The sequence below is a fragment of the Schistocerca gregaria genome, chromosome 2 (assembly GCF_023897955.1).
Source record: "Schistocerca gregaria isolate iqSchGreg1 chromosome 2, iqSchGreg1.2, whole genome shotgun sequence".
Lineage (NCBI taxonomy): Eukaryota > Metazoa > Arthropoda > Insecta > Orthoptera > Acrididae > Schistocerca > Schistocerca gregaria.
The window spans coordinates 1,023,833,386-1,023,860,793 of NC_064921.1; the positions used below are offsets into that span (position 1 = coordinate 1,023,833,386).

General features: G+C 43.3%; 1 protein-coding gene across 2 annotated transcripts in view; it reads right to left on the minus strand.

The window, feature by feature from the left end:
* LOC126335532 (E3 ubiquitin-protein ligase SMURF1) overlaps window positions 1–27,408 on the minus strand; it is a 187,480-nt gene that overhangs the window by 134,848 nt on the left and 25,224 nt on the right. For both annotated transcript variants that reach the window (XM_049998905.1, XM_049998906.1), the window contains exon 4: window positions 19,375–19,508. In XM_049998905.1, the coding sequence (XP_049854862.1) occupies window positions 19,375–19,508 (134 nt within the window). The remainder of the gene's footprint in view (window positions 1–19,374; window positions 19,509–27,408) is intronic.

A 27,408-nucleotide genomic window follows, 5' to 3' on the forward strand; every position in this document is an offset into this window, starting at 1 on the left:
TTGAAGTTCCTGTTAAACATCTAGGAAAGGTCGGAAGCACAAGAAGAAAACAGTTTGCAAAAAGAGAAGTGGAAGAAATCGAAACAAGTTTTACAAAAGCAACATCTTAAACTTTGTAAAGTATATAATGTAGATGCACTTGGTGCAGAACCTGAAGACAGAGGTATGTGCATGAAATGTGATGTGTGGTTTCAAATCTAAATACTGCTATCTCAGCAGCTACCTATACCGAGAAGGTACAGTTACTGACACTGATACTAAGTAGCTACTCTAAGCAACAGATACATAAGCAGTGTCACAAGAAAAATGACAGACCTGATGCTTTTTGGTATATGTCAAGAGCTGAAAGATAAATGTTAGTTGCAGGAGTGTGCAATGTATCATTGTGCTGAAGTGATGACTCTTGAAGCATTACACCTTCAGGACACTGACAATGATATAATCTACCCGTTGTAGGAAGGAGGATTGGTTTTGGTTTTGTTTTGCTTTAGGGTGCAAATAACAACTGGGGTCATATGTGCCAAATAAAACTACAGAATACGAAGACAGAGAGGAGTTAAAAAACGACTACAAGTCAGTCCCAATTGACATAAGAGAAGACAGCTAAAAACAGGGGTGTGGAGAAAGGACTGCAAATCACACCATACAGGGACGGAGGTCCAAAACCAAAAATTAAATGGCCTTCACCATATTGCTTTTGTGAATAAAAAGTAAAACACAGTTGACAGCCCGTGCATAATTTGCTAAAACGGCCAATAGTTTAGACAACAAACCCGGCACGAGCACCAAGAGGAGGTCGTCCAAGCTGCTGGGAGAGGCTTAATACACTGAAGGGAGGACCATTGGCAATGCCTACACCTCAACAAGAAGGGGAAGGGTAAACTGGTTGGGCTGATAGCAGGAAATTTAAAGGGGGGAGGAACTACATCTCATGGTGGAAACTCTTTTTTAGTGTAAGATCAGTGTCCAGTGGGAAACTCAGCCAGGCAAGTACTAAAGATGTTAAAAAAGTTCAAGATACTCACAAAAGTAAAATGAAAAATGTTAGTATATTTCATCAAAATATTGGGGGATTGAAGAATAAAATTGATGAGCTTCTGCTTTGTTTAGAAGATATAGAAACTGAGAATGTAATAGATGTACTATGCCTCTTTGAGCATCAAATTGTCACTGATATGCAAAAGGTTAGCATCAATGGGTACAAATTAGCTGCACATGTAAGTAGAGATAATATGATGAGAGGAGGAGTTGCCATATATGTCAAAAGCTTCCACAGCGCAAAACATTTAGAAACTAAAAAATTTTGTGTAGAGCAACATATGGAAGCATGTGCCACTGAACTAAAACTAAATGATGGCACTTTCATAATTGTAACAGTGTATAGGTCCCCCTCAGGGAATTTCCAGCTATTTCTAGAAAACTTGGATGCTTTGTTGTGCTATCTGGCAGACAGGGGGAAGCAAATTATCATTTGTGGGGATTTCAATGTTGATTCCCTGAAAGAGTGTGATAGGAAGAATGACCTTGTAGTATTACTCAGTTCTTTCAATTTGAGCTCCGTCATTGGTTTTCCTACTCAGATAACAAAGAACAGCAGGACATTGATAGATAACTTTCTTATAGACCAAGATAAGTTTAAGAACATAAATGCTTATCCTGTTGAGAATGGTCTTTCAGATCATGGTGCACAGCTAGTTACAGTACATGGCATAGCTCCACGGAGTATATCAAATCAGAATTTCCAAGCAGTGCATTCAATTAACAATATAAATACTGCAAACCTAAGGGAAAGACTAAAGGAGCTAGACTGGGATGAAGTGTATATGGAACCCGATGCAAACTTGAAATATAACTTATTTCACGATACATTTTTAAGGGTATTTGAAAATTGTTTTCCCAAGAAAATAGTTAAACATAATTCCAAGAAAACATACAAAAAAATCTTGGCTAACTAAAGGAATAAGAATATGTTGCAACCGTAAAAGAGAACTGTATCTAACAGCAAGAGGGAGTACTGACCCCGAAATTGTTCAATATTATAAAAACTATTGTGCGGTACTAAGAAAAGTTATTAAAAAGTCCAGAAGCAGGTGTATCATGTCTGAGATCAGTAACTCTGATAATAAAATTAAAGCAATTTGGAATATTATTGAAAGGGAAACAGGGCAACCAAGAGCACAGGAAGACTTAAGTGCCACAAAACTGAATGACAAGTGTACAAACAAACAATCTGAAATTGGAAATATTTTCAATAATCATTTTTTAAATGTTGTGGAGAAAGTAGGATCTAGATCTTCACTAGAAGAGGCAAGGCTTCTAATAGAAGAGGCCATACCTGTGTAGTTTGAAACAACTGTATTTCCACCAACCTCTCCCTCTGAAATCAGTAAAATAATAAACTCACTGAAAAGTAAAAGCTCTTACGGAATTGATGGCATTTCCAGCAAGATACTTAAAGCTTCTTCCCCACAGATAAGTAGGATTCTCAGCCACGTATGTAATACCTCTTTGGAGCAGGGTGTTTTCCCCGAGAGACTGAAATATGCCATTGTAAAAACATCGCATAAAAAGGGGCATATGTCGGATGTCAACAACTATCGCCCAATCTCTCTTCTGACAGCTCTATCAAAAAATTTTGAGAAAGTAATGTATCAAGAGTAGCCTCCCATATATGTAAAAATAAAGTACTAACAAAATGTCAGTTTGGTTTTCAGAAAGGCTTTTCAACAGAAAATGCTATATACGCTTTCAATTATCAAATATTAAATGCTCTGAATAACCGGACATCACCCACTGGTATTTTTTGTGATCTCTCAAAGGCCTTTGACTGTGTAAATCATGGAATTCTTTTAGATAAGCTAAATCATTATGGTTTGAGGGAGGCAGTGCACAAATGGTTTAATTCATACTTAACTGGAAGAATGCAGAAAGTTGAAATAAGTGGTTCATGTAATGTTAATACAACAGCTGATTCCTCAAACTGGGGGGCTATCAAGCACGGGGTCCCACAGGGTTCGGTCTTAGGTCCTTTACTGTTCTTGATATACATTAATTGACTTACCATTCCATATTGATGAAGATGCAAAGTTAGTTCTTTTTGCTGATGATACAAGTATAGTAATAACATCCAAAAATCAAAAACTAAGTGGTGTAATTGTAAATGATGTTTTTCACAAAATTATTAAGTGGTTCTCAGCAAACGGACTCTCTTTAAATTTTGATAAAACACAGTATATACAGTTCCGTACAGTAAACGGCACAACTCCTGTAATAAATATAGACTTTGAACAGAAGTCTGTAGCTAAGGTATAATTTTCAAAATTTTTAGGTGTGTCCATTGATGAGAGGTTAAACTGGAAGCAACACATTGATGGTCTGCTGAAACGTCTGAGTTCGGCTACGTATGCTATTAGGGTTATTGCAAATTTTGGTGATAAGAATCTCAGTAAATTAGCTTGCTATGCCTACTTTCATTCACTGCTTTCATATGGTATCATATTCTGGGGTAATTCATCGTTGAGTGGAAAAGTATTCATTGCTCAAAAACGTGTAATCAGAATAATTGCTGGAGCCCACCCACAGTCATCTTGCAGACATCTATTTAAGGATCTAGGGATCCTCACAGTAACCTCACAGTATATATATTCACTTATGAAATTTGTTGTTAATAATCCAGCCCAGCTCAAAAGTAATAGCAGTGTGCATAGCTATAACACCAGGAGAAAGGATGCTCTTCACTATGCAGGGTTAAATCTGACTTTGGCACAGAAGGGGGTAAATTATGCTGCCACAAAAGTCTTTGGTCACCTACCAAACAGCATCAAAATCCTCACAGATAGTCAACCAACATTTAAAAATAAATTAAAAGAATTTCTAGATGACAACTCCTTCTACTCATTGGCTGAATTTTTAGATATAAATTAAGGGAGGGAAAAAAACTAACTTAAACATTAGTGTCATGCAATATTTTGTGTAATGTAATATCTTGTACAGACATCTTTCATTAACCTGACACGTTCCACATCATTACGAAGTGTCGTATTCATTATCTATGGAACAAGTATTATTCTAATCTAATCTAAACACTACCTCCTGACAGACAGCAACACAGAGATCATCAAAGGGAATATAGGAACTAGTGGGCTGAGCTACGAGGGCTGCAGCCTTGGCAGCAGCCTCATTTCCTGGCAGACCAACATGACCAGGTACCCGCTGCACTAACGGATGGGCAATATACAGCACACAAAGACTTTGAAGGGCGCTGAGTGATTCTGAGCAGAGGACACAATTGAAAAGTCTGTGTCGCCGGACGTACTCTGTGGCCTGATATAGGGCGAACAGCTCAGCTGTAAATACTGAGCAGTGTGACAGAAGCCGATATCAAAAGAAATGGGTGCCAATGATGAACGTACACCAGCACCCACAGTCATTCCGAAAGCCATCAATGTATACAAAGGTACTATCACATCACGAAGTTCCATGCAAAGTTCATGAAACTGAAGGTGATAGGGTGATGCTGGAGTAGTGTCCTTAGGAAGTGAATGAAGGGCAAGGTTAACATGGGCTGCTTCACGAAGCCAAGGTGGTGAAGGATTCACACCCACCGGGAAAGTTGCAGGTGGTGTGAAGCTAAGCCGCTATACCATGTGCTAAAAGCAGACTCCAGGAGCTAACAGAGAAGAGGGACGTGCCCCATATCGACGATCAAAGGAATCATCGAAGGAGGCATAGGATAGGTGGCCACGCATGCGGACAAACGGCATACATACCTGCTAAGGAGAAAGTCACGGTGGTAAGACAGTGGTACTTCAGCAGCTCTCTCTCTCTCTCTCTCTCTCTCTCTCTCTCTCTCTCTTTTTTTTAGGGCTCACAACTACAATGGTCATTAGCGCCCTGACTAATTTAGGAATGTACCGCGAGGCACAAGGTTAAAACAGCAACTAAAAGGGACAACACTATAAAAGACGTATTAACAGGCATATGATTAAAAAACTACAGCATAATCAAATGTCCTTAGACATGTGTGTGAAGTTGATAAAACGAAGAATGCGAGCAGCAGCTCCTGGGTCATCCGCTAAAATGGCATCCAGAGTACATGGCAGGCCAAAATCAAGACGCAGCGTAGTAAAATCCGGACAGGACGTTAAAATGTGGTGGACCGTCAGCAATTGCCCACATGGACAGAACGGCGCCGGCGCTGCCGTCAGCAGATGGCGATGGCTGAACTGGCAGTGTCCAATTTGTAGCCGGGCCAAAACGACCTCCTCCCGCCGAGAAGGACGTGAGGAGGACGTCCAAGCTACGGGAAGGGGTTTCCAGGTCCGAAGCTTGTTGTCCCTAAGTGCAGCCCAATCGGCATGCCACAGCGATAAAATGCGCCGACAATGACCGTGCTACAATCTGATGAAGGGACACAACAAGAAGCCGTCCGAGGCTGGAGGACCGCAGCCTTGGCCGCGGCATCTGCAGCTTCGTTCCCAGGGATACCGACATGGCCAGGAACCCACATAAAGCTAACTGGAGACCCGTCATCCACCAGCTGCTGAAGAGAGCGTTGGATCCGGTGCACGAAAGGGTGAACCGGATATGGATAACTGAGGCTCTGGATAGCGCTCAGAGAATCGGAGCAGATGACATAAGCAGAATGTCGGTGGCGGCAGACGTAAAGAACAGCCTGGTAGAGGGCAAAGAGCTCAGCTGTGAAGACCGAACAATGGCCATGTAGTCGGTATTTGAAACTTTGTGCCCCGACAATAAAAGAACACCCGACCCCGTCATTGGTCTTAGAGCCATCTATATAAATGAAGGTCATATTAATGAACTTCGATCAAAGTTCGACAAAACGGGAGTGGTATACTGAACCGGGGGTAACCTCCTTTGGGAGCGAGCAGAGGTCAAGGTGAACGCGAACCTGAGCCTGGAGCCAAGGTGGCGTGCGGCTCTCGCCCACTGTAAAGGTTGGAGGGAGTCAAAAATCAAGGTGTTCAAGGAGGCGACGAAAGCGAACTCCAGGGGGTAGCAGGGCAGAGACATACAACCCGTATTGACGGTCGAGAGAGTTGTCAAAAAAGGAACGATACGATGGGTGGTCGGGCACTGACAGAAGCCGACAGGCGTAACAACAAAGCAGTATATCGCGCCTGTAGGTGAGTGGCAATTCACCGGCTTCAGCATGAAGACTCTCGACGGGACTGGTATAAAACACTCCGATCGCAAGCCATAAACCCCGACGTTGTATGGAGTTGAGGCGGCGTAAGATGGACGGCCATGCAGAAGAGTATACAAAGCACCCATAATCCAGCTTGGAGCGGACGATCGACCAATATAGGCGAAGTAGGACGGGTCAATCCGCTCCCCACGACGTGCCACTGATAACACGGAGGACATTTAGAGAACGGGTACAACGGGCAGCCAAATATGACACATGTGGAGACCAACTAAGTTTCCTATCAAATGTAAGACCTAAAAATTTTGTTGTCTCCACGAATGGGAGAGCAACGGGGCCGAGTCGTAAGGACGGTGGGAGAAACTCTTTGTAGCGCCAGAAGTTAATACAGACCGTTTTCTCGGCAGAAAAACGGAAGCCATTGGCGACACTCCAGGAGTAAAGACGGTCAAGAGAACACTGAAGACAGCACTCCAGGAAACATGTACACTGCGCGCTGCAATAGATGGTAAAATCGTCCACGAAAAGTGAGCCTCATACATCATCTGGGAGGCAATCCATTATTGGATTGATCGCTATGGTGAAGAGAGCGACGCTCAAAACGGAGCCCTGTGGCACGCCATTTTCCTGGCGAAAGGTGTCTGACAGGACAGAACCCACACATACCCTGAACTGTCGATCCATTAAAAAGGAACGAGTAAAAAGAGGGGGGCGACCGCGAAAGCCCCATGTATGCATGGTGCGGAGAATGCCCGCCCTCCAACAGGTGTTGTAAGCCTTCTCCAAATCAAAGAACACAGCCGCGGTCGGGCTTCCGCAAGAAGTTATTCATAATGAAGGTCGACAAGGTAACCAGATGGTCAACAGCAGAGCGGCACCTACGAAATCCACATTGTACATTGGTAAGTAGGCAACGAGATTCGAGCAGCCAAACCAAACGAGAGTTAACCATTCGCTCCATCACCTTACAGACACAGCTGGTAAGCGAGATGGGTCGATAACTGGAAGGCAAGTGCTTGTCCTTCACCGGCTTAGGAATCGGTACAACAATAGACTCGCGCCAGAATGCGGGAACATGTTCCTCAATCCAGATGCGATTGTAAGTACGAAGAAGGAAGCCTTTACCGGCAGGAGAAAGGTTCTTCAGCATCTGAATATAAATAGAATCAGGCCCCGGAGCGGAGGACCGTGACCGGGCAAGTGCATTTTCGAGTTCCCGCATGGTGAATGGGGCATTGTAGTTTTCACATTTCGAGGAGTGGAAATTAGGTGGCCGAGCCTCCTCTGCCTGTTTTCGGGGGAGGAAGGCAGGGGGGTAATGAGTGGAGCTCGAAACCTCTGCGAAAAAACGGCCGAAGGCATTGGAGACATCCTCAGAAGCCACAAGGACGTCATTCGCGACCGTCAAGCCAGAAACTGGTGAGTGGACCTTAGTGCCAGATAGCTGGCGCAGGCTACCCCAGACAACAGAAGAAGGAGTAAAACTGTTGAAGATGCTTGTGAAAGCAGCCCAGCTGGCTTTCTCGCTTTCTTTAAAAATATGACGACACTGCGCACGTAATCGTTTATAATTGATACAATTCGCCACTGTAGGGTGGCGTTTAAAGGTGCGTAAAGCACGTCGACGAGCACGTAAGGCGTCTCTACATGCTGCGGTCCACCAGGGGACCGGTACGCGGCGTGGAGAAGAAGTAGTGTGAGGAATGGAATATTCAGCAGCAGTGAGAATGACTTCTGTGAGGTGTGCGGCCTGATTATCGCAGCTTGTGAAGGTTTGATCCTGAAAGGTCGCCCTGGAAGAGAAGAGCCCCCAGCCTGTTTGGAGATGTTCCAACTAGTTGAGCACGGAGAGGGGGTATGATGCAGGAGATGGATAACACACGGGAAGTGATCGCTTGAATATGTATCAGAAAGCGCATACCACTCAAACCGGCGTGCAAGTTGGGTAGTACATACAGAGAGGTCTAAATGGGAATAGGTGTGAGAGGTGTCTGAAAGGAAAGTAGGGGCGCCAGTATTGAGGCAGACAAGATTGAGCTAGTTGAAAACGTCTGCTAACAGGGAGCCCCTCGGACAGGATGCTGGAGAGCCCCAAAGAGGTTGGTGAGCATTGAAGTCTCCAGTTAACAAAAATGGTGCAGGGAGCTGAGCAATAATTTGCAGCATGTCTGCCCTGGTAACGGCAGACAACTATGGAGTGTAAAACGGTACAGATGGAAAATGTAAAATTGGGGAGAGTAATGCGGACGGCAACTGCCTGCAGGCCGGTGTGCAATGTGATGGGATCATAGTAGATATCATCCCGTACCAGCAACATAACCCCTCCATGAGCCGGAATACCTGCCACAGGGGGTAAGTCAAAACGCTCAGAGGTGTAGTGTGCCAAGGCAATGTGATCGCATGGGCCTAGCTTCGTTTCCTGGAGGGCTACGACGAGCGGACGGTGCGACCGGACCAGCAGCTTCAAGTCCTCTCGGTTGGAGAGAATGCTGCGAATATTCCAGTGAATAAGTGCCATCGTGAGGAGAAGAAGATTCATAAAGGGGTCATCTAGAAGGCCGCTGAGGGCCAGGCTTCGAGCGAGCACTGCCGCCGCTAGCAGGAGGCGTACAGTCATCGTCCATTTGTTCTATAGGTTCATCGGCCATCTTGTGAAGATGGCCGGGAGGGGGAGCTTCCTCCACTGGTGAACGGCCAGATGTTTGGCTACCAGCGGTGCGGCCAGGCGAAACGGATGACGGCCTGGGGCGGCAACCGCTGGGGGGGGGGGGGGGGGGGGGGGGGGGGGCAGGAGGAGAAATGCGCCGTTGCAGGGAAGTAGAACTGTGCTTCCTATGAGCCTTCTTGGAAGGTCGTTTTGTGGAAGAATTGGTCGATGGCTGAGGGTTCGAGGTACATAGAAGGTCTGCACGAGACGGTTCTTTCTTGAAGGCCCGTGCTTCTGACTTCTGGGTCTTCGTCCTGGCAGAAGCTGATAAAGGTGCTTGTGTCGGAGGGGCGATGGGAGGAAGAAGAGACGTCGACCGGGCGATCTTAGCACTGGCCGAACGGACAACAGTAGTGCTGAAGGTCAGATCGCATGTCTGCGTCGCCACCTCCCTGGTAGTCCGAGGAGAGGCGAGGACAGTACTGTACATCCCCGCTGGGAGCAACGTGGGCTTCCTACTAGCGAATAGCTTGCGAGCAGCCGAGGTGGAGACTCTCTCTTTGACCCGAATTTCTTGGATACAGCGTTCTTCCTTGTAGACGGGACAGTCGCGGGAGGACGCTGCATGGTCACCGAGACAGTTCACATAACGAGGAGACGGAGGTGGACAGTCACTCTCATGGGCATCCCTGCCACAAGTCACACATGTAGCCGCATTGGAACAAGAATGGCAAGTGTGATTAAAACGCTGGCACTGGTAGCAGCGCGTAGGTGTCGGGACATATGGGCGAACAGAAATAACCTCATAGCCCGCCTTGATGCGCAACAGCAGCTGAACACTATCAAAGGTCAAGAAAAGTGTCCAGGTCGGTACAAGGTCATTGTTGACCTTTTTCATGACCCTATGGACAGCCGTCACGCCCTGCTCAGCGAGGAAAGACTGAATCTCCTCGTCAGTCAATCCGTCGAGTGATCTAGTATAGACCACACCACGAGACGAATTCAAAGTGCGGTGAGCCTCCACCCGGACAGGGAACGTGTACAGGCGTGTGGCCCGAAGCAGTGTTTGTGCCTGAAAGGCGCTCTCAGTTTCTAGTAACAAGGTACCATTACGCAACCTGGTACAAGACTTGACCGATCCGGCTATGGCATCTACGCCCTTCTGGATAACGAAAGGGTTGACAGAGGAAAAATCCTTTCCGTCCTCAGATCGAGAAACTACAAGGAACTGTGGGGCAGGCAGTAGTACTTTTGTCACTGGTGGCTGGTCAAGTTTCCGTTTGTGGGCAGAAGTCGAGAGAAGAAGAAGAAGAAGAAGAAGAAGAAGAAGAGAAATCCATTGCGGAGGAATCCCCCATGATTGCCAGCGTCTCCGATGGCGCGCTCCTTCCTTGTGGGGACCCTCTCAGAGGGCACTCCCGCCTTAGGTGATTGTTCACACCTCAGGTCACACCTCCCGAGAAACGGACGGAGGGACCAATCGGCATGGTCGGAAGGTGTCAGCTCAGGCAATCACCCCTCCCTGGGCCTGGCCTTTACCAGGGGGTACGTGCGTGCCTTACTTGTCTACCCAGGGCGGGGAATTACGCGTTACCCTGTCACCGGCTACGCGTGCGAGTGCGTGGGTCGGCCTTCAGGCACGCACAGGGAGGAAGGAAGAAGAGGAAAAAGAAAGGGGAGAGGGAAAGAAAAGACAGACTGTCTCAAACGCCGAAGCGGAGACCAGAGAAGGAGAAGAAGGCAAGGAGAAGAGTAAGTAAGACAGTGAGATGGAGAAGAACAAAGAAAGAAACCAACCAAAGGAAGGAAGAAACCAGAAGAAGTGAAAAACCAAAATGAACGCAAATATAGGTCGTGAAACCGTCTGTCTCCGGACGCAGGCGCTAACTACCCCCTTGAGGGGGAGGGACTCCTTTTAGTCGCCACTTACGACAGGCAGGAATACCTCGGGCCTATTCTAACCCCCGGACCCGCAGGGGGGAGTTCAGCAGCTTCAGCATACAGACACTCAACCGAGCTAGTGTAAAAGGCACCAGTGGCCAAATGGATGCCACAATGGTGGATAGTGTTGAGACAATGCAAGAGGAATGGACATTCAGATGCATCAACTAAGCACCGATAGTCAAGTTTCGAACAGACAAGAGACTGTAACAAAGCAGGATTGCCCGCTGCTATCCTGTTTTAGTTCTACACTCCTTCGGTAACTTAGTTAAGCAATGAATTTTATTTTCTCATTTTCACTACTCACATTCCAACTACATATTCTGTGGCCTTCAGTCTCATAGTACAGAATTTAGAAATAGTTTAAATAAAATTCCCCTAGTAAAATCTATTATTTCAGTACATTCTAGTGTCTATTCTGAAAGTAATGAGCTAATCAGTTTTTATTGGAAATGCATACTACTAACAGTTATGGACAATGACATATATTGTGCAATACATATTAAGTAAAATTCGAGTGAGCTAATAGATTAAATTCAGCTATAAGACTGCATCCAAAAGAAAGCCTATATTTCACTGATTTCAGCAAAGTGTTCAAATTAACCTAATGTCTAGTAGTTTAAATAGATATTAAGACATAAAATCTATAGCCTGTATGACTTTCAGTGCCAATTGTGACCAAACTACCAAATAATTCTGAGATCTGTTTCGATACTTTTTCTACCTTTATTTCTCTACGTAAAATAACTCCAGTCTCAACTTTGTAAGTGCGTTAATTAAGAATTAAGTAAATTTAAATATGTAAAAATTATTGTTCAAAAGGGCTGCCGTGGTTATAACTTAGTTCCGCGTATTTAAATGGATACAGCTCACTCATGTTATTTAAATAATAAAACCAAATAGTTAACTTCAAAACCAGTTAGAAAGGATCATTTTAAACCTATTAACAGAAATAGTCAAATATTCAAGCGCTCGTCTATATAAGGTCCGAGCTGGTGCAGTTCTCAATTAGTTCTCGGTCAGATTCGCTTGGAGCAAAAGTGCAGCTAATTGGTTAATTTTTCCGTTAATTGTAATTGCAAACATTGTTAAAGACTGGAAGTTTTTGACCTACCTAATGTGTCTATTAAGTGTAAGAGGCCTGGTCACATGAATATTTTACGTGTGAGTGATAACAAATAAATCACATTGTGGTTATCATAAATGTTCAACAATAAGTATGGTCTTGACTTTTGCTTTTGGAAAACTTAATCTAGGATCCTGGCTTCTTAATTTCAGTGTGATTTGGGTGAGACGGACGCAGCTACCGGAAGACAATATTGAATAAACAAAGCAAGGTAAGTGAGAACACTGCGCTCTATCTACTGGGTGAGGAAATGTTTCAATACCGGTACATCCGGTTGTGACATGAATTTTAAGTGGCACTAATACAAGGATGTGTCCCGGCACGTTACAAGACCCATACAAACAGAGGTGGATGGTTCGATCTGCACCAGAGGAAGTACCACACAGGACATTGAGGAACCGCATACAGCGGACTGCCAGTTAAGACACATGAGACGACCAAGAGAGCTTCCTATCAAGCATAAGTCCCAGGAATTTTGTAGTTTTGATTAATGGAAGGGCAACAGGCCCAAGATGTAAAGAAGGTGAGAGAAACCATTTGCACTGCCAGAAATTCATACAGACAGTTTGTCAGTGGAAAAACTAAAGCCAATCTTGATGCTCCAGGAGTAAAGATGATCAAGACATCGCTGAAGATGCTGTTTAGTGCAATAGATGACAAAATTGTCAACAAAAAGGGAGCCAGAGATGCCCGGCAGGAGACAGGCCATTATAGGGCTAATGGCGATAGCAAAGAGGACGACGCTCGGTACGGAACCCTGAGGCACACCTGTTTCCTGGATAAAGATGTCCGACAAAAAAGAACCCACACACACCTTGAAAACTTTGTCTTTTAAAATTTCCTAAAGGAAACAGGGCAGGTGGAACCGGAATCCCCACATGTAAAGAGTACGAAGGATACCAGTTCTCCAGCAGCTGTCGCAGGCCTTCTCTAAATCGAAAATCACCCCCACAGTCTGGGATTTCCGCAAAAAACAATTCAAAACATGGGTGGACAAAGTAATGAGATGGTCAACTGCAGAATGCCATGCTTGAAATCCACACTGTGTGTTTGTTAGTAAATTGCAAGACTTGAGCCATCATACCGGCCAGACATGAATCATATGTTTCATCACCTTGCAAATGCTGTTGGTGAGAGAGATGGGGTGGCAGCAAGAAGGAAGTGTTACGGAAAAACTGCTTGCCCACAATAGAAAGATGCTGCAACATCTGAATGTGGACAGCATCTGACCCTGGGAGATCTTGATGAACTGAGAGCATGATCTAGCTCCCTGATAGTAAAGGCAGCATTGTAGCACTCCTGATTCGGAGAGAAGGGAAGGGAAGGGTATTGCCTGCACTTCCTCTGCTTGTTTCTGTTGGAAAAAGGCAGGGTGATAGTGGGAAAAGCTCAAGATTTCTGCAAAATGGCAGCCCAAAATATTGGAGATAGCAACAGGGTCCAAGAAGACATCATCCGCTACTGTCAGGCTGGAAACTGGCGAATGGCTCTTGGTCCCAGAGAGACACTTGAAGTTGGCCCACACAAAACGGAAAGGGGTGGAACTATTAAAAGAATTAGTAAATGAAATCCAGCTATCTTTTTTGCTATTCCTAAGAACATGACGACCACTTTGCATGCATCTTTTTCTAATAAACGCAGTTACCATCGTAGGATGATGGCTAAAAATGCAGACAGCATGTATCCGTGTGCAAATTGCGACACGACATGCCTCAGTCCACCAAGAGACTGGGAAATGGTGAGGTAAAGAGGAAGTGCAAGGAATGGAATGTTCTGCAGCAGTGAGGATAACGTTTGTAAGATATTTCACCTAGTCATCACAACTGGGGAAATCTTGTTCTTTGAAGGTCATGAGGGAGGAGTACAGCCACCAGTGAGCCTTGGTAAGCTGCCATTTGGGTGTGCTCACAGGTGGGGTAGGAGTCAGCAAATGGATAGCACATGGGAAATGATTGCTCGAGTTGGTGTCAGCAAGAACAGACTACTCAAGATGTTGGGCAAGCTGGGCAGTGCAGAAGGATAGGTCCAAATTCGAACAGGCGTGCAAGGAGTCTGAAAGGAAAGTGGGTGCTCCAGTGTTAAGGCAGAAGAGGTTGTGTTGATTGACATGATCAGCCAAGAGAGCACCTCTCCGACAGGTTCTGGGAGAACCCTCAAAGGGGATGATGCACATTTAAGTCACTAAGAAGCACAAATAGAGGAGGTAGCTGCCCAATAAGGTGAAGGAAGTTTATTCTGATGACATCAAATAATGGAGGGACATAAATTGAACAGAGGAAAAACAGCAGGTGAGGAAGGAAAAGGTGAACTGCAACAGCTTGAAGATGGGTAGCCAGAGAGATGGGTTGACTATGAATGTCATCCCATATGAACAGCATGTCCTCAGGGGCAAGGTCAAAAAGAACTGAGAAGAAATGTGAAAGCTCAAAGCGGTCGTGAGTGCGCAATTTTGTTTCCTGAAGGCAGAGTACAAGGTGGCACTGCAATGCTAAAAGCAGCCATAAATCCTATTTATTGGACCAAAGGCCGCAATCATTCCATTGGAGGAAAGTCATGATGAGGAAGAGATGTAGGGGTGTCACCTCGGTGGTTGCCTAGTTAAAACTTGTGAAAAGTCACTGCTACAGGGCACAGACACAGACACAGGAGGATCCTGCTCAATGGGGTCCACAGAAGCATCAGCTTGCTTGTGCTGACTGTCTGTGGAGTCCAACGCTGAAAAACAGTTGGTGATGTGCACAGATGACACAGAGGTCGGCTGGGCTACAGTATCACATGGCAACACCATCAAAGAGGATCTTTGAGTCGGTGAAGGAGATGACCATTTGCCTCTGGTAGACTTCTTCGAGCCTTTCTGGTCAGAGGAAGACTCAGGTGGTGTCTGGCTGGAGGGACTTAGGAAGTCTTCATGGGAGTACTACTTCTGTCCTCTGGCCTACCTGTTGTGTAGCTGGTGGCTTCACTCTTGGGGCAAGAGTTTGATGGCTTGTTGCACAGCTGGACAGGGGGATGCTACCGTGACACTGGGCAATTTCACAGCCACAGAGCTGAATTTGAGGTGGCATGTCTGCGTGGCCATGTCATTCATGGAACATGAGGCAGCAAGAACAGTGCTTTAAGTGAAAATGCAGGGTTTGCAACTAGCCAATAACTTGTGGGCAACTGTGTAAGGCACTTTTTCCTGTACCCAGATCTCCTGGACATCCTGCTCAAGACACACAGGACAATTCCGAGAGAAGACAGTATGACCACCATTCTAGATGATACAGCAGCGAGGAGATGGTGGACAATAGCCCTCATGCACATCCCTACCATTGGTTAGACATTTGGCTGGGTGTCGACAAGACGTTCTAGTATGGTTGAAACAATAACACTGGTAGCAGTGCATCGGGTTCAGAATGTACAGTCGGACTGCTACAACTTCATAGTTTGCTTTGATCGTTTATGGAAGCACCACTATCAATGGTAATAAAGAGTACTGGTGCGCACTAATGAGGAATCTACCTTTTTCATCACCCGATGGGCAGCAATGACACTCTGAACAGAGGGGCAAGACTGGATTTCGTCATCTGTCAGACCGTCGAGCAGCCTAGTGTAAATAACACCATGGGAAGAATTCTTAGGTCTATGGGCCTCGACATGAACAGGACACCATGGAGAAGTAAAGCGGTAAGCAGTTGTTGCCCATGAGAATCAGAAGTAATCTGCAAAAGGAAAGTGCCATTCTGTAAATGAGAGCAGGATTTCACAGGGCTGGCACTGGCATCAACACTTTTCTGAATCATAAATGGATTTATCACGGCAAAGGACTGACTGTCTTCAGTACGTGAAGCCACGAAGAACCATGGCGCAGCTGGAATGCTCTTGGAATCATTAGCCTCATTCAGTTGACTTTTCATATATGTTGATTGTAAAGATGATTAGCTCATTGCATGAAAATCCCCGTGACTGCCAGCATCTCTGATGCCATGCTGCTTCCAACTGGGGCACCGATTCACAAGGGGGCGCACCCGCCTTAGGTGATCATTCACACCTCATGAACATCTGACAGAGGGACCAATCGGTAATTCAGGAAGGTAGCAGCTCAGGCCCTGGGGCTGGCTTCTACCAGGGGGTATGTGCGCACCCTACTTGTCAACACGGTGCTGGGAATTACGTGTTATCCAGCCACCTGTTATGCATCAGATGTGTGGGACGGCCATCAGGAGTGCACAGGGAGGAAGAAGAAAAAGAGGAACCTCAAACGCTGAAGGGGAGGAACGAGAGGAGAAGGGAAACAGAGAAAGGAAAAGGGAATGAAAGACAGTGGTGAGACTGCTCTTATGTCAGCGATAGACAATGCGGAACATCCGTATATACGCCAGACACGTTCCCCAAGGAAGGAGAAAAGCAATAGCAAAAGGATAGACATGCAGCACAGAAGGGAAAAGATGCTACAAAGCCTGGGGCCCCGTGGTAGCCAAACACAAACCCACCAAAGCATGGTGAGCCCCCTGGGGGGAAGGGGGTGAGGGGAGAGTTGCTGAAGAAAACAGCAGAGCCAGAGAAGTACGTTACACAGATTAGGCATCGGATCATGAAAGGAGTAGTTCACCATCATATCCGGGGTATTGAGAGACAGGCCATTGCATTAGTAAATCAGCCACATCCCAGAATACTCACACATTAGTTCTACGTTTCGACTTTGCTGAGAACTAGGCTGTTGCTTGGCACAACAAAATTCAAAGTTACCACTGGTACACATCACAGGTATCAATATTCACGTGTTGCTCACTTCCTTGGAACATCACACTCTTTGCTATTGTCAGTGCTAATCTCATCATGATAGTACAAATGTGTACTACACTGTCACCATGTTGACTGATGACATAGCATCTAGATACCATGCATTTCCTAAACATATGTATGTGACTGATGTTCCAGAACCTTCTTTTAAAAACCACTTTCAGCTTTATTAGCTTGGTCAATACTGTAGCGCAGGAATTAAGACAAAAAAAATTGATATTTTCAGCAACAGGTGATGGAAAAAATGCATGTGATGGGGTAGGAGGTCTCTGTAAACATCTGGCAACAATATTTAACCTCCAGCATGAAGCTGTTGGTGCTGTAAGAGATGCTACTGGATCTGTACACACCATATCAACATTAGTAACAAATTTGAAACTCTCCATTCTAAATCGAAGTACATTAATGGAATTCCGTGGCATATGCATTACAAGAGCAGTTCTTCACAAAATGCAGCATGTTACTGTGCATGAAATTCATAGACCACATTGTACATTAGAAGACTTTGTAGTGAACCATTTCATTTCTTTTGCATATGACAATCAGTGGTGAGTGGGACAAGTAATAAGCGTCTCTCATGAGCTGCAAGATTTAACCATTTCCTTCATGACACCTCATGCTCCTGCTAATGCTCAAATGGCCAGCATCAAAAGATCAGTGTGCAGTTCCCATTATCCAAGCCAAGTACTGCTCTTGTTGGATCATCCTTGTCCATGTACAAATTCAGCTCGACTATACAAGTTCAATGAGAAGCAGACAGAAAAAAATGAACTCTTTTCAACAATGCAGTGTTGATTGTTAGATTGTAAACCATTTTAATTCATAGAAAGTTGTGAAGAAGTAAAATCATTACAGAAGACAATAATAATTTGCACATGTGCAGGTGTGTGTGTGTGTGTGTGTGTGTGTGTGTGTGTGTGTGTGTGTGTGGGCGCGCACGCGATTGTGTACCTGTTCTTTTTTCCCCCCTAAGGTAAGTCTTTCCGCTCCTGGGATTGGAATGACTCCTTACCCTCTCCCTTAAAACCCACATCCTGTCGTCTTTCCCTCTTTCCTGATGAAGCAACCATTGGTTGCGAAAGCTTTATTTTGTGTGTATGTTTGTGTTTGTTTATATGTTTATCAACATGACAGCATATATCATTTTGTTATAAAATGCTTTCGAACAAAATTATGAATTTTTTTCAAATCACTTATAATGTTGCAAAGTAATTATTTCAATTCTGAAGTACCAGTTTTGCATGACATTTACTTAAAATCATCTATCAATTTAAATATTAAGTGTCTATGATTTTTTGACCTAGGGAGTGCAGCTAGGTCTACCTAAAAAATTTCTCACATTTTGTACTGAAAAGTATTGCCCACTCTGATTGTACATTCAGTAAGTACAATGACCAACTAAAGTATCATGACATTTTTTGAACATTTACAATAACTAACCAAAAAATTTCAAATTCTTTCAATTTATAAACAAATAGTTTGATAGTTTAAGAATTTCAAGCATTAATGTCATAGCTGATAGTTAGCAGTCCTTCCACTTTCTCATTTCTCAAGTAAGTTAACATATTGGAACTATTCATATTTCAAAACTTAATTTTGAAATTCACAAAAAGTCACAAATTTTCATAATTTATGTTACAAAAGAGAAAAAAGCTCAGAACTGTGTATGTCTCATAGTATTGGGAACAAAGTATTTACTGAAAATAAATTCAGTTCTTATTCACTTTTGGTTTCTTTATTACTTTTTTTTCAATTTTCCCTTTCCTTATAACATTTTCACAAATACTCTCATTTAAAGAGGTCTGCAACATTTTAACAAATTATCAGAAAAATCAAAATATAGTAGTTTTGGAGAGGCATAATGTGGAACTTCAACATAATTTTTTTTCAGCGTACTTTGAAATAGTGATGTGACACATTCACTCCTGGCCAGTACAATCTGAGATGAAATTGCCCACTCCAAGCAATGGGCTAGAATATGTGGAACTACACTAAAAAGTGAAAACAATTTGATCAAAAGGAGAAGAGATAGACAATTTTTTTTATTCACATATTATCGTCATTATAGGCTACACAAAAAAGGTGAAACAATAACTTGCTTTCTTGATAAGGTTACAAAAAAAAAAAAAAGGATCATCAGGTGACCTATCGTGACACAGAGGCATTCTTAGGCATATCGAAGAGTGGAGTACATTTTCAAGGTGAGTTTAAGCAACAAGCCTGAATATTACTAAGCACAAAATATTTTGTTCTATCTCCATAATAGGTCTACTTAGAAATCAAACATTGGCAATGCAAAAGTTGGTAGGGTGAGCAATGAAATATTTCCCCACACACCCTTCTAATATTTTAAGCAGAATATATTTTTTGCAAAAAGATGTTGTTTCCTTTTTTTAACACTCAATAATAAAGCATAAATCGGTTGCAAAAATGTATAGGCCTATAGAACAGATGGACAAAAAGCCAGTTTAAGGAATAGCACTGGAATTTGACGTGAGAAAATCATGTACCTAAATCAGTGCAGCAATGTGGGAATCTGAACCCTTACTTTTTTTTATAAGAGTTTCAAGTGCTTCAAACACTGTGCCATCTCGTTCAATCACATACATACGAGATCGATGGATAAAGTTTACTTGGTAATGAAGACATGTCAAAAATTAAAGATATCGACAACTGTTATGTTAAAATTCATCACTTTCTGTTACTTACAGCCAGTATCTTTCAGCCTCTGAATTGTATTTGATACAATTCTCACACCACCTAGGAATCCAGCTCCTTGTTTTTTGTGAATTTTTCTGTGGTTCCATACACTTATAGTAATGCCATCATCCTTTCCAATATACCTGGAGTACCAATAATGAAATTATTAATGATTATTAATGATATAAATAGAAATTATAATGTCTTTTTTTTTTCAAGAATAAGAACCAAATGAGTACCAACTACTGAGAGTAATATAACAAAGATCCTAACTATAAATTAACTTAATGAACAAATCAATAAAAGAAGTAACACACTGCTACGGCACTTAAAATATCTTAAAAAGAAATTAAGAAAAGCAGAGGAAAGAAAAATCCTTTAACTATAAAGACAATTAAGACACAGGAATTAAAAAAAAAAGGAAATCATACAAAATGATGTAGTGGGGTCACAAGGGAGTGGGGGAAAACAGTGGCTGCAATGTTTATGTTTTATTACAATGTGGAACTAACAAGCACCTGCATTTTAAACAAATCATATGGGCACTGCACCACAATGATTCACTGAAGGTATCACCACAACTTGAGATGCAGCGGGGAAAAAAAAATCCGCAAACAGGTAAGAAACACATGCTGCATCACAAATAATAATGTCAAGTTCTCTTTTATGTTCCTTGCTCCGACAACTTACAGCTAACCTTAAACAGGGTGTTCCAGGAGGAATTATCAATATTCAAAGATATGACAAGAACGATCATTCCAAGCAAGAAAGAATAGTAAAATTGGGCTCTAAATGCATACCTTTCGAGTTATGAGCACCACTACATCTTCAATACTACAAAACAACTATCTTCAACTGCTTGTTCTTTGCTTTCCATATTCTAAGAAGTGGTAGTATGGATCAAAACAAGAAAAACTGCCTGCTAAACATGGGCTTTTTTATCCATACCTTAAGAGCTGTGGGCACTTTTTTATTTTCACTACTATGAAACATCTCTTCTACTGAACAAGTCCTTCTCCCAAAATATGGAAAGCATATGAATGACCAGTGGCCAAGAAACAACCGGACCAACCTGCTGCTTAACACACCGCCCAAAACGACGTCCTTCATTTCAATGACTGCTTCACAGACTGTGTCATCTGGATCCTTCCCACGAACACCAGCTTTTCTGATCTGCGCAGGTGGGACTCTCTCTGCAATATATCCTACGTTCCTGTAACCCTCCTGGCCTCAACCGTCATTCGTCATTGCCCTTACCCATCTAGCCCCTTTCCTCTTTCCATTCCAGGCCTACACAGTCCTCTTTTCCACCAATGTACTCAGTCCTTTTACTTCTCTCCATTTCCACAACCCCCTCCCCCCCATCTCCCCCACCCTCCATCCAACATCCCGACTGCACCTAACTGCTCTACTCTCCACCTCATCCCTGTACACTCCCAGCAGCACTTTACTATTCCCCACACCTACCCTGCTTTCTCCCCCTCCCCACCCCAGCCTCCTCCTTACACCCCAACCAGTTGACTCTTCCATAATTCGCTGCTGCTCGTAGTCTGGCTACAGCTGACAGAAGTTGTGGTTGTGTCTGTGTGTGTGTGTGTGTGTGTGGGGGGGGGGGGGGGTCTATTTCTGACAAAGGCCTTGTTGGCCAAAAGCTAACTTTCCAAAAGTGTTTCCACGACTCAGTATCTCCGCTGTATATGGTGAGTAGCAACTTCCTTTTTATTATATTGTTAGATGTAGATATGATAATATCAACAAAAACTAGGCCAACATTTGCAACTACAAACGTTCTCTTTTCCGAAAAACATGCCAATAAAAGGGAAACCTTCAATTGATAGCTTACAATAGGCACTAATTTACTTATTTATGATGTAATACTGCCTTAATGAACTGTTGTTTCAGAGTTAAACACTTATCTTTACAAGAGCTCTGAGTACATGACTCGTGAACCTCCTGGGCCTCAGAGGATGAAGCTGTCTTGCTTTCACAGTGACATTCTAACATTGCTACTGTACCACTATGTTGCTGCGTACATACTAGTGTACAGTATACTGTACAATGCTTGTGAGAATTACACATTTGGGCTCCACATCTTCATTCTCAGACATTAATATTTAATGCTGACTACTTATACACTCTGCAATTTGTATCCTGTCACTTTTGCTAACAAAAAATATTTTCTTTTTTTTAACACTCCTTGTAAACCTGTGATTATTGATCTATCAAAGCCTTATGAGCCACGTTTCCACTTCTAAGACCTTGCCCTCATGTGTTAGTTCTTTAACTGTCCATTTGAATTAACTTTCAAACACCACTTTCAGAACTATGTCACAAAGCTCCTGGCACCATCTCACAAAGCTCTTTCCCTGGCACCAGATTATAATTGGATTAATTGCTCAATCTATAGCCGCTAAGTTGAAGTCTTCCCCCTATCATAATGGTATGAACAGAAAACTTATTTGTGACATTCTTCTAGTTATCTCTGGAGTACTACAGCTTCTGATGAAGGTATTCTATAGAAGTACCCACATACCATGTTTGACCCACCTTTGGTGAATACCTTTATCTAAACTGTTTTCCATTTGCAATACTTCCCTAAATACTACAGAATTACGCATAGCAATAAATACCATGTCACTGCCGATGCCTAGCCCATAGTTATTGCAACCAGGTTAACTATACAAGTTTTATATTCAAAAAGATTTCGGGCTTGCAGCCGGTCGTCGTCAGCTTCCATCCACGATATTTCAACTGGACAGCTGCCAGCCATGCTCAGGTGAGCCATCGAAGACTGACGAAGACGCCCTCCATTCCACAATATATAGCGTGCAGCGAGTATTCTGCGCACTGCGCATGCGTCACAATCATAATGACAGATGAACCACACCGCCCGCCAGCAGCGCCCTCGCTGGTGGAACTGCAGAACTCGGCTGTCTTCTGCGTTGTCAATTGCCGCGGCCATCTGAGTACTCTGATGGCGTGCCAATTGACAAGACAGCCGAGTTCTGCAGTCCCACCAGCAAGTACGCTGCTGGCAGGTGGTGTGGTTCGTCTCTCAATATGATTTTGATGCATGCACGGAATACTCGTTGCACGCTATATATTCCGGAATGGAGGGCGTCTTCGTCAGTCTTCGATGGCTCACCTGAGGATGGCTGGCAGTTGTCCAGTCGAAATATCGTGGATGGAAGCTAACGACGACCGCCCGCAAGCCCGAAATCTTTCTGAATATTTAGTTTGCCGGGAAAATTTTAAATTTCACATGATACAAGTTTTATACAACTTTTTGCTCCTAGTATATTATGCCTAATACCTTCAGAGTGTATTCTAGTTGACCTAATTCTATAAATGGATTATTCCAAGTCAAGCAATCACTGGGTCCTAGTTTGCCCATCTTCAATTCTGTTGAAACTTGTTCAGATTGTGCCTAAGTGAGCTGCATGAACTTTTGCCAAGTTTCAGTTCCATCCATAACCTGGTGTAGCTACTACGGCAGCTTTTACAGGGGCACTGGAAACGTGATCATTTGTTAATGCATTGTCTCCCTGCTTGCCTGAAAGTTAGAGAATTTTCCTAAACATGTATTCATTATATTATCAGGTTCTGGAGTTATCAGACATACCAAATTTTGTCTATATTTGATAATACACATCTTAAAATTCACAACATCGAAAAGATCACATTTTAGAAGTGTATCAGACATCGGTATTTTCATTTTGGTGTCACTTTATTTAAGAAGCAGAAATCTGGCTTCAATTTTCAGAATTTTTAAACAGTGTTTTATTAATTTAATAACCGTAAAGAATTATGTTCCTGTTTCCTTTATAAAACATGTTTACAACACTGTTTCAAGTTTCATTGTTGTACGAAAGTCTACTAAACAATGAATTCAGGGTTTTAAGAAAGGTTATTGTCCTATATTTGTAGCGACTTTAAACTCACTATAATTACAACAGCGGTGAATTTCTGATGTGCTGGTAAAAGAAGATCATTTAAATCCCTGACACCTTGAAAATGTTAACAATTCTGCATAGTAGCAGATAGGCACACTTACAACTAAAGCTTTCGGGCCAGTAAGGCCTTCGTAAACAACAGACAATAGAACACACACACACACACACACACACACACACACACACACAAAAAGCACCTGCAGTCTCAGGCAAGTGAAACCACACTGCGAGCAGCAGCACCAGTGCAGGATGAGAGTGGTGACTGGGTGGGGGTAAGGAGGAGGCTGTGGCAGGGAGGGGGAGGGATAGTATGGCGGGGGTGGCAAACACTGAAGTGCTGCACGTTGCTCGCATATCATATCGTTTTTGGAAACCCAAAATCTACTTTGTAGGAATCAACATGGATTCTGGAAACAGCGATCATGTGAAACCCAACTCGCTTTATTTGTTCATGAGATCCAGAAAATAATAGATACAGGCTTCCAGGTAGATGCCATTTTCCTTGACTTCCGGAAGGCGTACGATACAGTTCCGCTCTGTCACCTGATAAAGTAAGAGCATACGGAATATCAGACCAGCTGTGTGGCTGGATTGAAGAGTTTTTAGCAAACAGAACACAGCATGTTGTTATCAATGGAGAGATGTCTACAGATGGGACCATTGCTTTCCACAATATATATAAATGACCTAGTAGATAGTGTCGGAAGTTCCATGCGGCTTTTCGCGGATGATGCTGTAGTATACAGAGAAGTTGCAGCATTAGAAAATTGTGGCGAAATGCAGGAAGACCTGCAGCGGATAGGCACTTGGTGCAGGGAGTGGCAACTGACCCTTAACATAGGCAAATGTAATGTATTGCGAATACATAGAAAGAAGAATCCTTTATTGTATGATTATATGATAGTGGAACAAACACTGGTAGCAGTTACATCTGTAAAATATCTGGGAGTATGCGTGCGGAACGATTTGATGTGGAACGATCATATACAATTGATTGTTGGTATGGCGGGTGCCAGGTTGAGATTCATTGGGAGAGTCCTCAGAAAATGTAGCCCATCAGCAAAGGAGGTGGCTTACAAAACACTCATTCGACCTGTACTTGAGTATTGCTCATCAGTGTGGGATCCGTACCAGATCGGGTTGACGGAGGAGATAGAGAAGATCCAAAGAAGAGCGGCGCGTTTCATCACAGGGTTATTTGGTAACCATGATAGCGTTATGAAGATGTTTAGCAAACTCAAGTGGCAGACTCTGCAAGAGAGGCATTCTGCATCACAGTGTAGCTTGCTCGTCAGGTTTCGAGAGGGTGCGTTTCTTGATGAGGTACCGAATATATTGCTTCCCCCTACTTATACCTCCCGAGGAGATCACAAATGTAAAATTAGAGAGATTCGAGCGCGCACGGAGGATTTCAGACAGTAGTTCTTCCCGCAAACCATACATGACTGGAACAGAAAAGGGAGGTAATGACAGTGGCACGTAAAGTGTCCTCCGCCACACACCGTTGGGTGGCTTGCGGAGTATAAATGTAGATGTAGATGTAGACGGAGGGCAGAGGAACGATGGGGAGGTGGGAGGGAAGGTAGTGTAAAAGGAGAGGAATAAAAAGACTGGGTGTGACGGTGGAATGAAGGCTACGTAGTGCTGGAATGAGAATGTGTTCTATCCCAGTTCGCACCCACTAATTCCATCATCCAGTCTCATCTGCCGTCCCCCTTCTTCGCACTTATCCACCCTCAGACCTGCTACCCACAGTAATATACATTTTTTTTTTTACAATTTATTCTCTGTTTTGCAGTCATCCAGCCTCTTCCCTGTTCCCATTCCAGCACTACACATCCGTCATTTCACCATCACACCCAGTTTTTATTTCTCTCATTTTACACTACCTTCCCCCACCCCGCCATCCCCCCATCCCGCTCCTCTCCTCCCCTCTGCCCCCCGTCTAACGTGCAGCACTTCATTGTCCATCACCCGCACCGTACTATCCCCCCCCCCCTTCCAACCCAGCCTGGTCTATTGTTTACAAAGGCCTTAATGGCCGAAAGCTTTAATTGTAAGTGTCTTTTTGTTGTGCCTATTTGCGACTCAGCCTCTTGGCGAGTAGCAACTTTCCTTTTCATAATAATGTTACATTCCATCCTGGATTTTCCATTGTTTTATTTTAACAATTCTATCTGTCATTTACTGTGATCAAGCTCTGTAAAGAGTTAAAACTGAGTTTCTACATGCAAGAGAAGTGTCACCACAACAAGTGGCATTACAGCTGACATGGTAGTGGCACCATGGGCTACTGTTCTCTCTCTCTCTCTCTCTCTCTCTCACACACACACACACACACACACCTGTCAAAATTCTGTGGCACAGTTTTATCAGTATGTCATCAGCAAGGATTATTCATACAGACATTGGTGTTATCATTCAGGTTATGGCATTACTACTGGGCAAAGAATCCAATAAGAAGAAAATGAAGCATAAATGTTGGATTTGGAAGTGGATTTAATGTACAAATAACAGAGTGGCATCAAACAGACTTATAATGGATGTAGCACTCATGCACCAATACCTATTCGAGAATCGCTTTAAAATAGGAAAAAGACGATTTTCCATACTTTTGGAGCTGTGACTCAAGCTTGCTTCTCTCTCTCTCTCTCTCTCTCTCTCTCTCTCTCTCTCTTTTGGCACAAAACATCTAAGGTCATAAGCGCCCAGTAAAAAACCAGAGAGTGCTGGGACCGCGAGGGGAAAAAACCATTGCGAGGTCCAATACAAAAAGGAAGAAAAAACAAATCTAACATATCAAGACGTTACGGCAGAGTATCTAAAAGACATCAACAAGAAACCGGAGTCACCAGAGAAAAATTAAATCTCTTTTGCCATATTACTGCTTTTTAAAAAACTTTAACGCGAGCAACAGCTTGCACGTCATCTGCTAAAATGTCCGGCAAAACAGGCGGCAGCCCGACCCTGAGACGTAAGTGGCTAAAATAGGGGCAGAGGATCAGGAAATGTCTGACTGTTAATGGCTGTCTACAGAAAGGACAGCTGGGTGCAGGATCACCGCTCAACAAGTTGCGGCAACTAAAGCAGCAGTGCTGTATTCGCAATCGAGCTAACATTACTTCCTCATGTCGAGACGACCAGGAGGAAGTCGACCGGGCTGTTGGGAGAGGTTTCACTTCTCTCCGATTGTTCCCATGAAGGGAGCACCAATGGTCATGCCAAAGTGACGTGATACGCTGACAGAGGAAAGTACAAATACAGGGTGTATACGTTGACAAGAAAAAAAAAAAAAAAAAAATCCAGGATTTTTCCCAGATCTCCCGGTTAAAAACACACTTTCTCCCAGGTAAAAATACACTTTTTCGTGGTAAGTGACAGTATACTTTCCATGGGAACTCTAAAATTTGTCAATCATTTGAATGGTTATGGTTTTATACAGTGGCTTATACCCCTGCACTTTAGAAAACGAAACACAGGAGAAAGAAACAAGTTTTGGAATGTTCTTCGATGTGCAGCATTATGTACACTGCATATTTTCGTATTACGAAAGTATAAATTTGTATTCCACTGAACACCACATGTTACTTTCCGAAGCATTGAAATCGAGATTGCGAAGCACAATCGTAAGCCAGTCATAGTTCATGTGATCTCGCCAGCCGATAACAGCGGATATTAAGAGAATAGGACACGTGATGTAGTCAGTCAATAGCAACATCACTGTTTAGTAGTGCAAACAACGAACAGGAAAAGTTAATGGTTTAAATTAACACACATAATGTTGCTACAAGACAAGAAAAGAAAAGCTTTCATATATAACATTTTTCTCTAAGATTAATAAGCTACAAGAGAAGCTAAGCTTTTACATAAAATGTTGATCTTTTTTGCATGTTTTACACTTTAAAATACCTCACACAAATGTGCCAGTAAAATGTTTCATACCGACATAAATCTCTGATCTTCTGGCCTCACAATTCTTCTGAATGGCTTGTCATCAAAGATTGACTTTTAAATGAGAGTCAAATGCTCTGTGATTTAAGAAACTTATCGTACATTTTTCATCTTGCGTAAATGGAAATTTGTTTCGAAA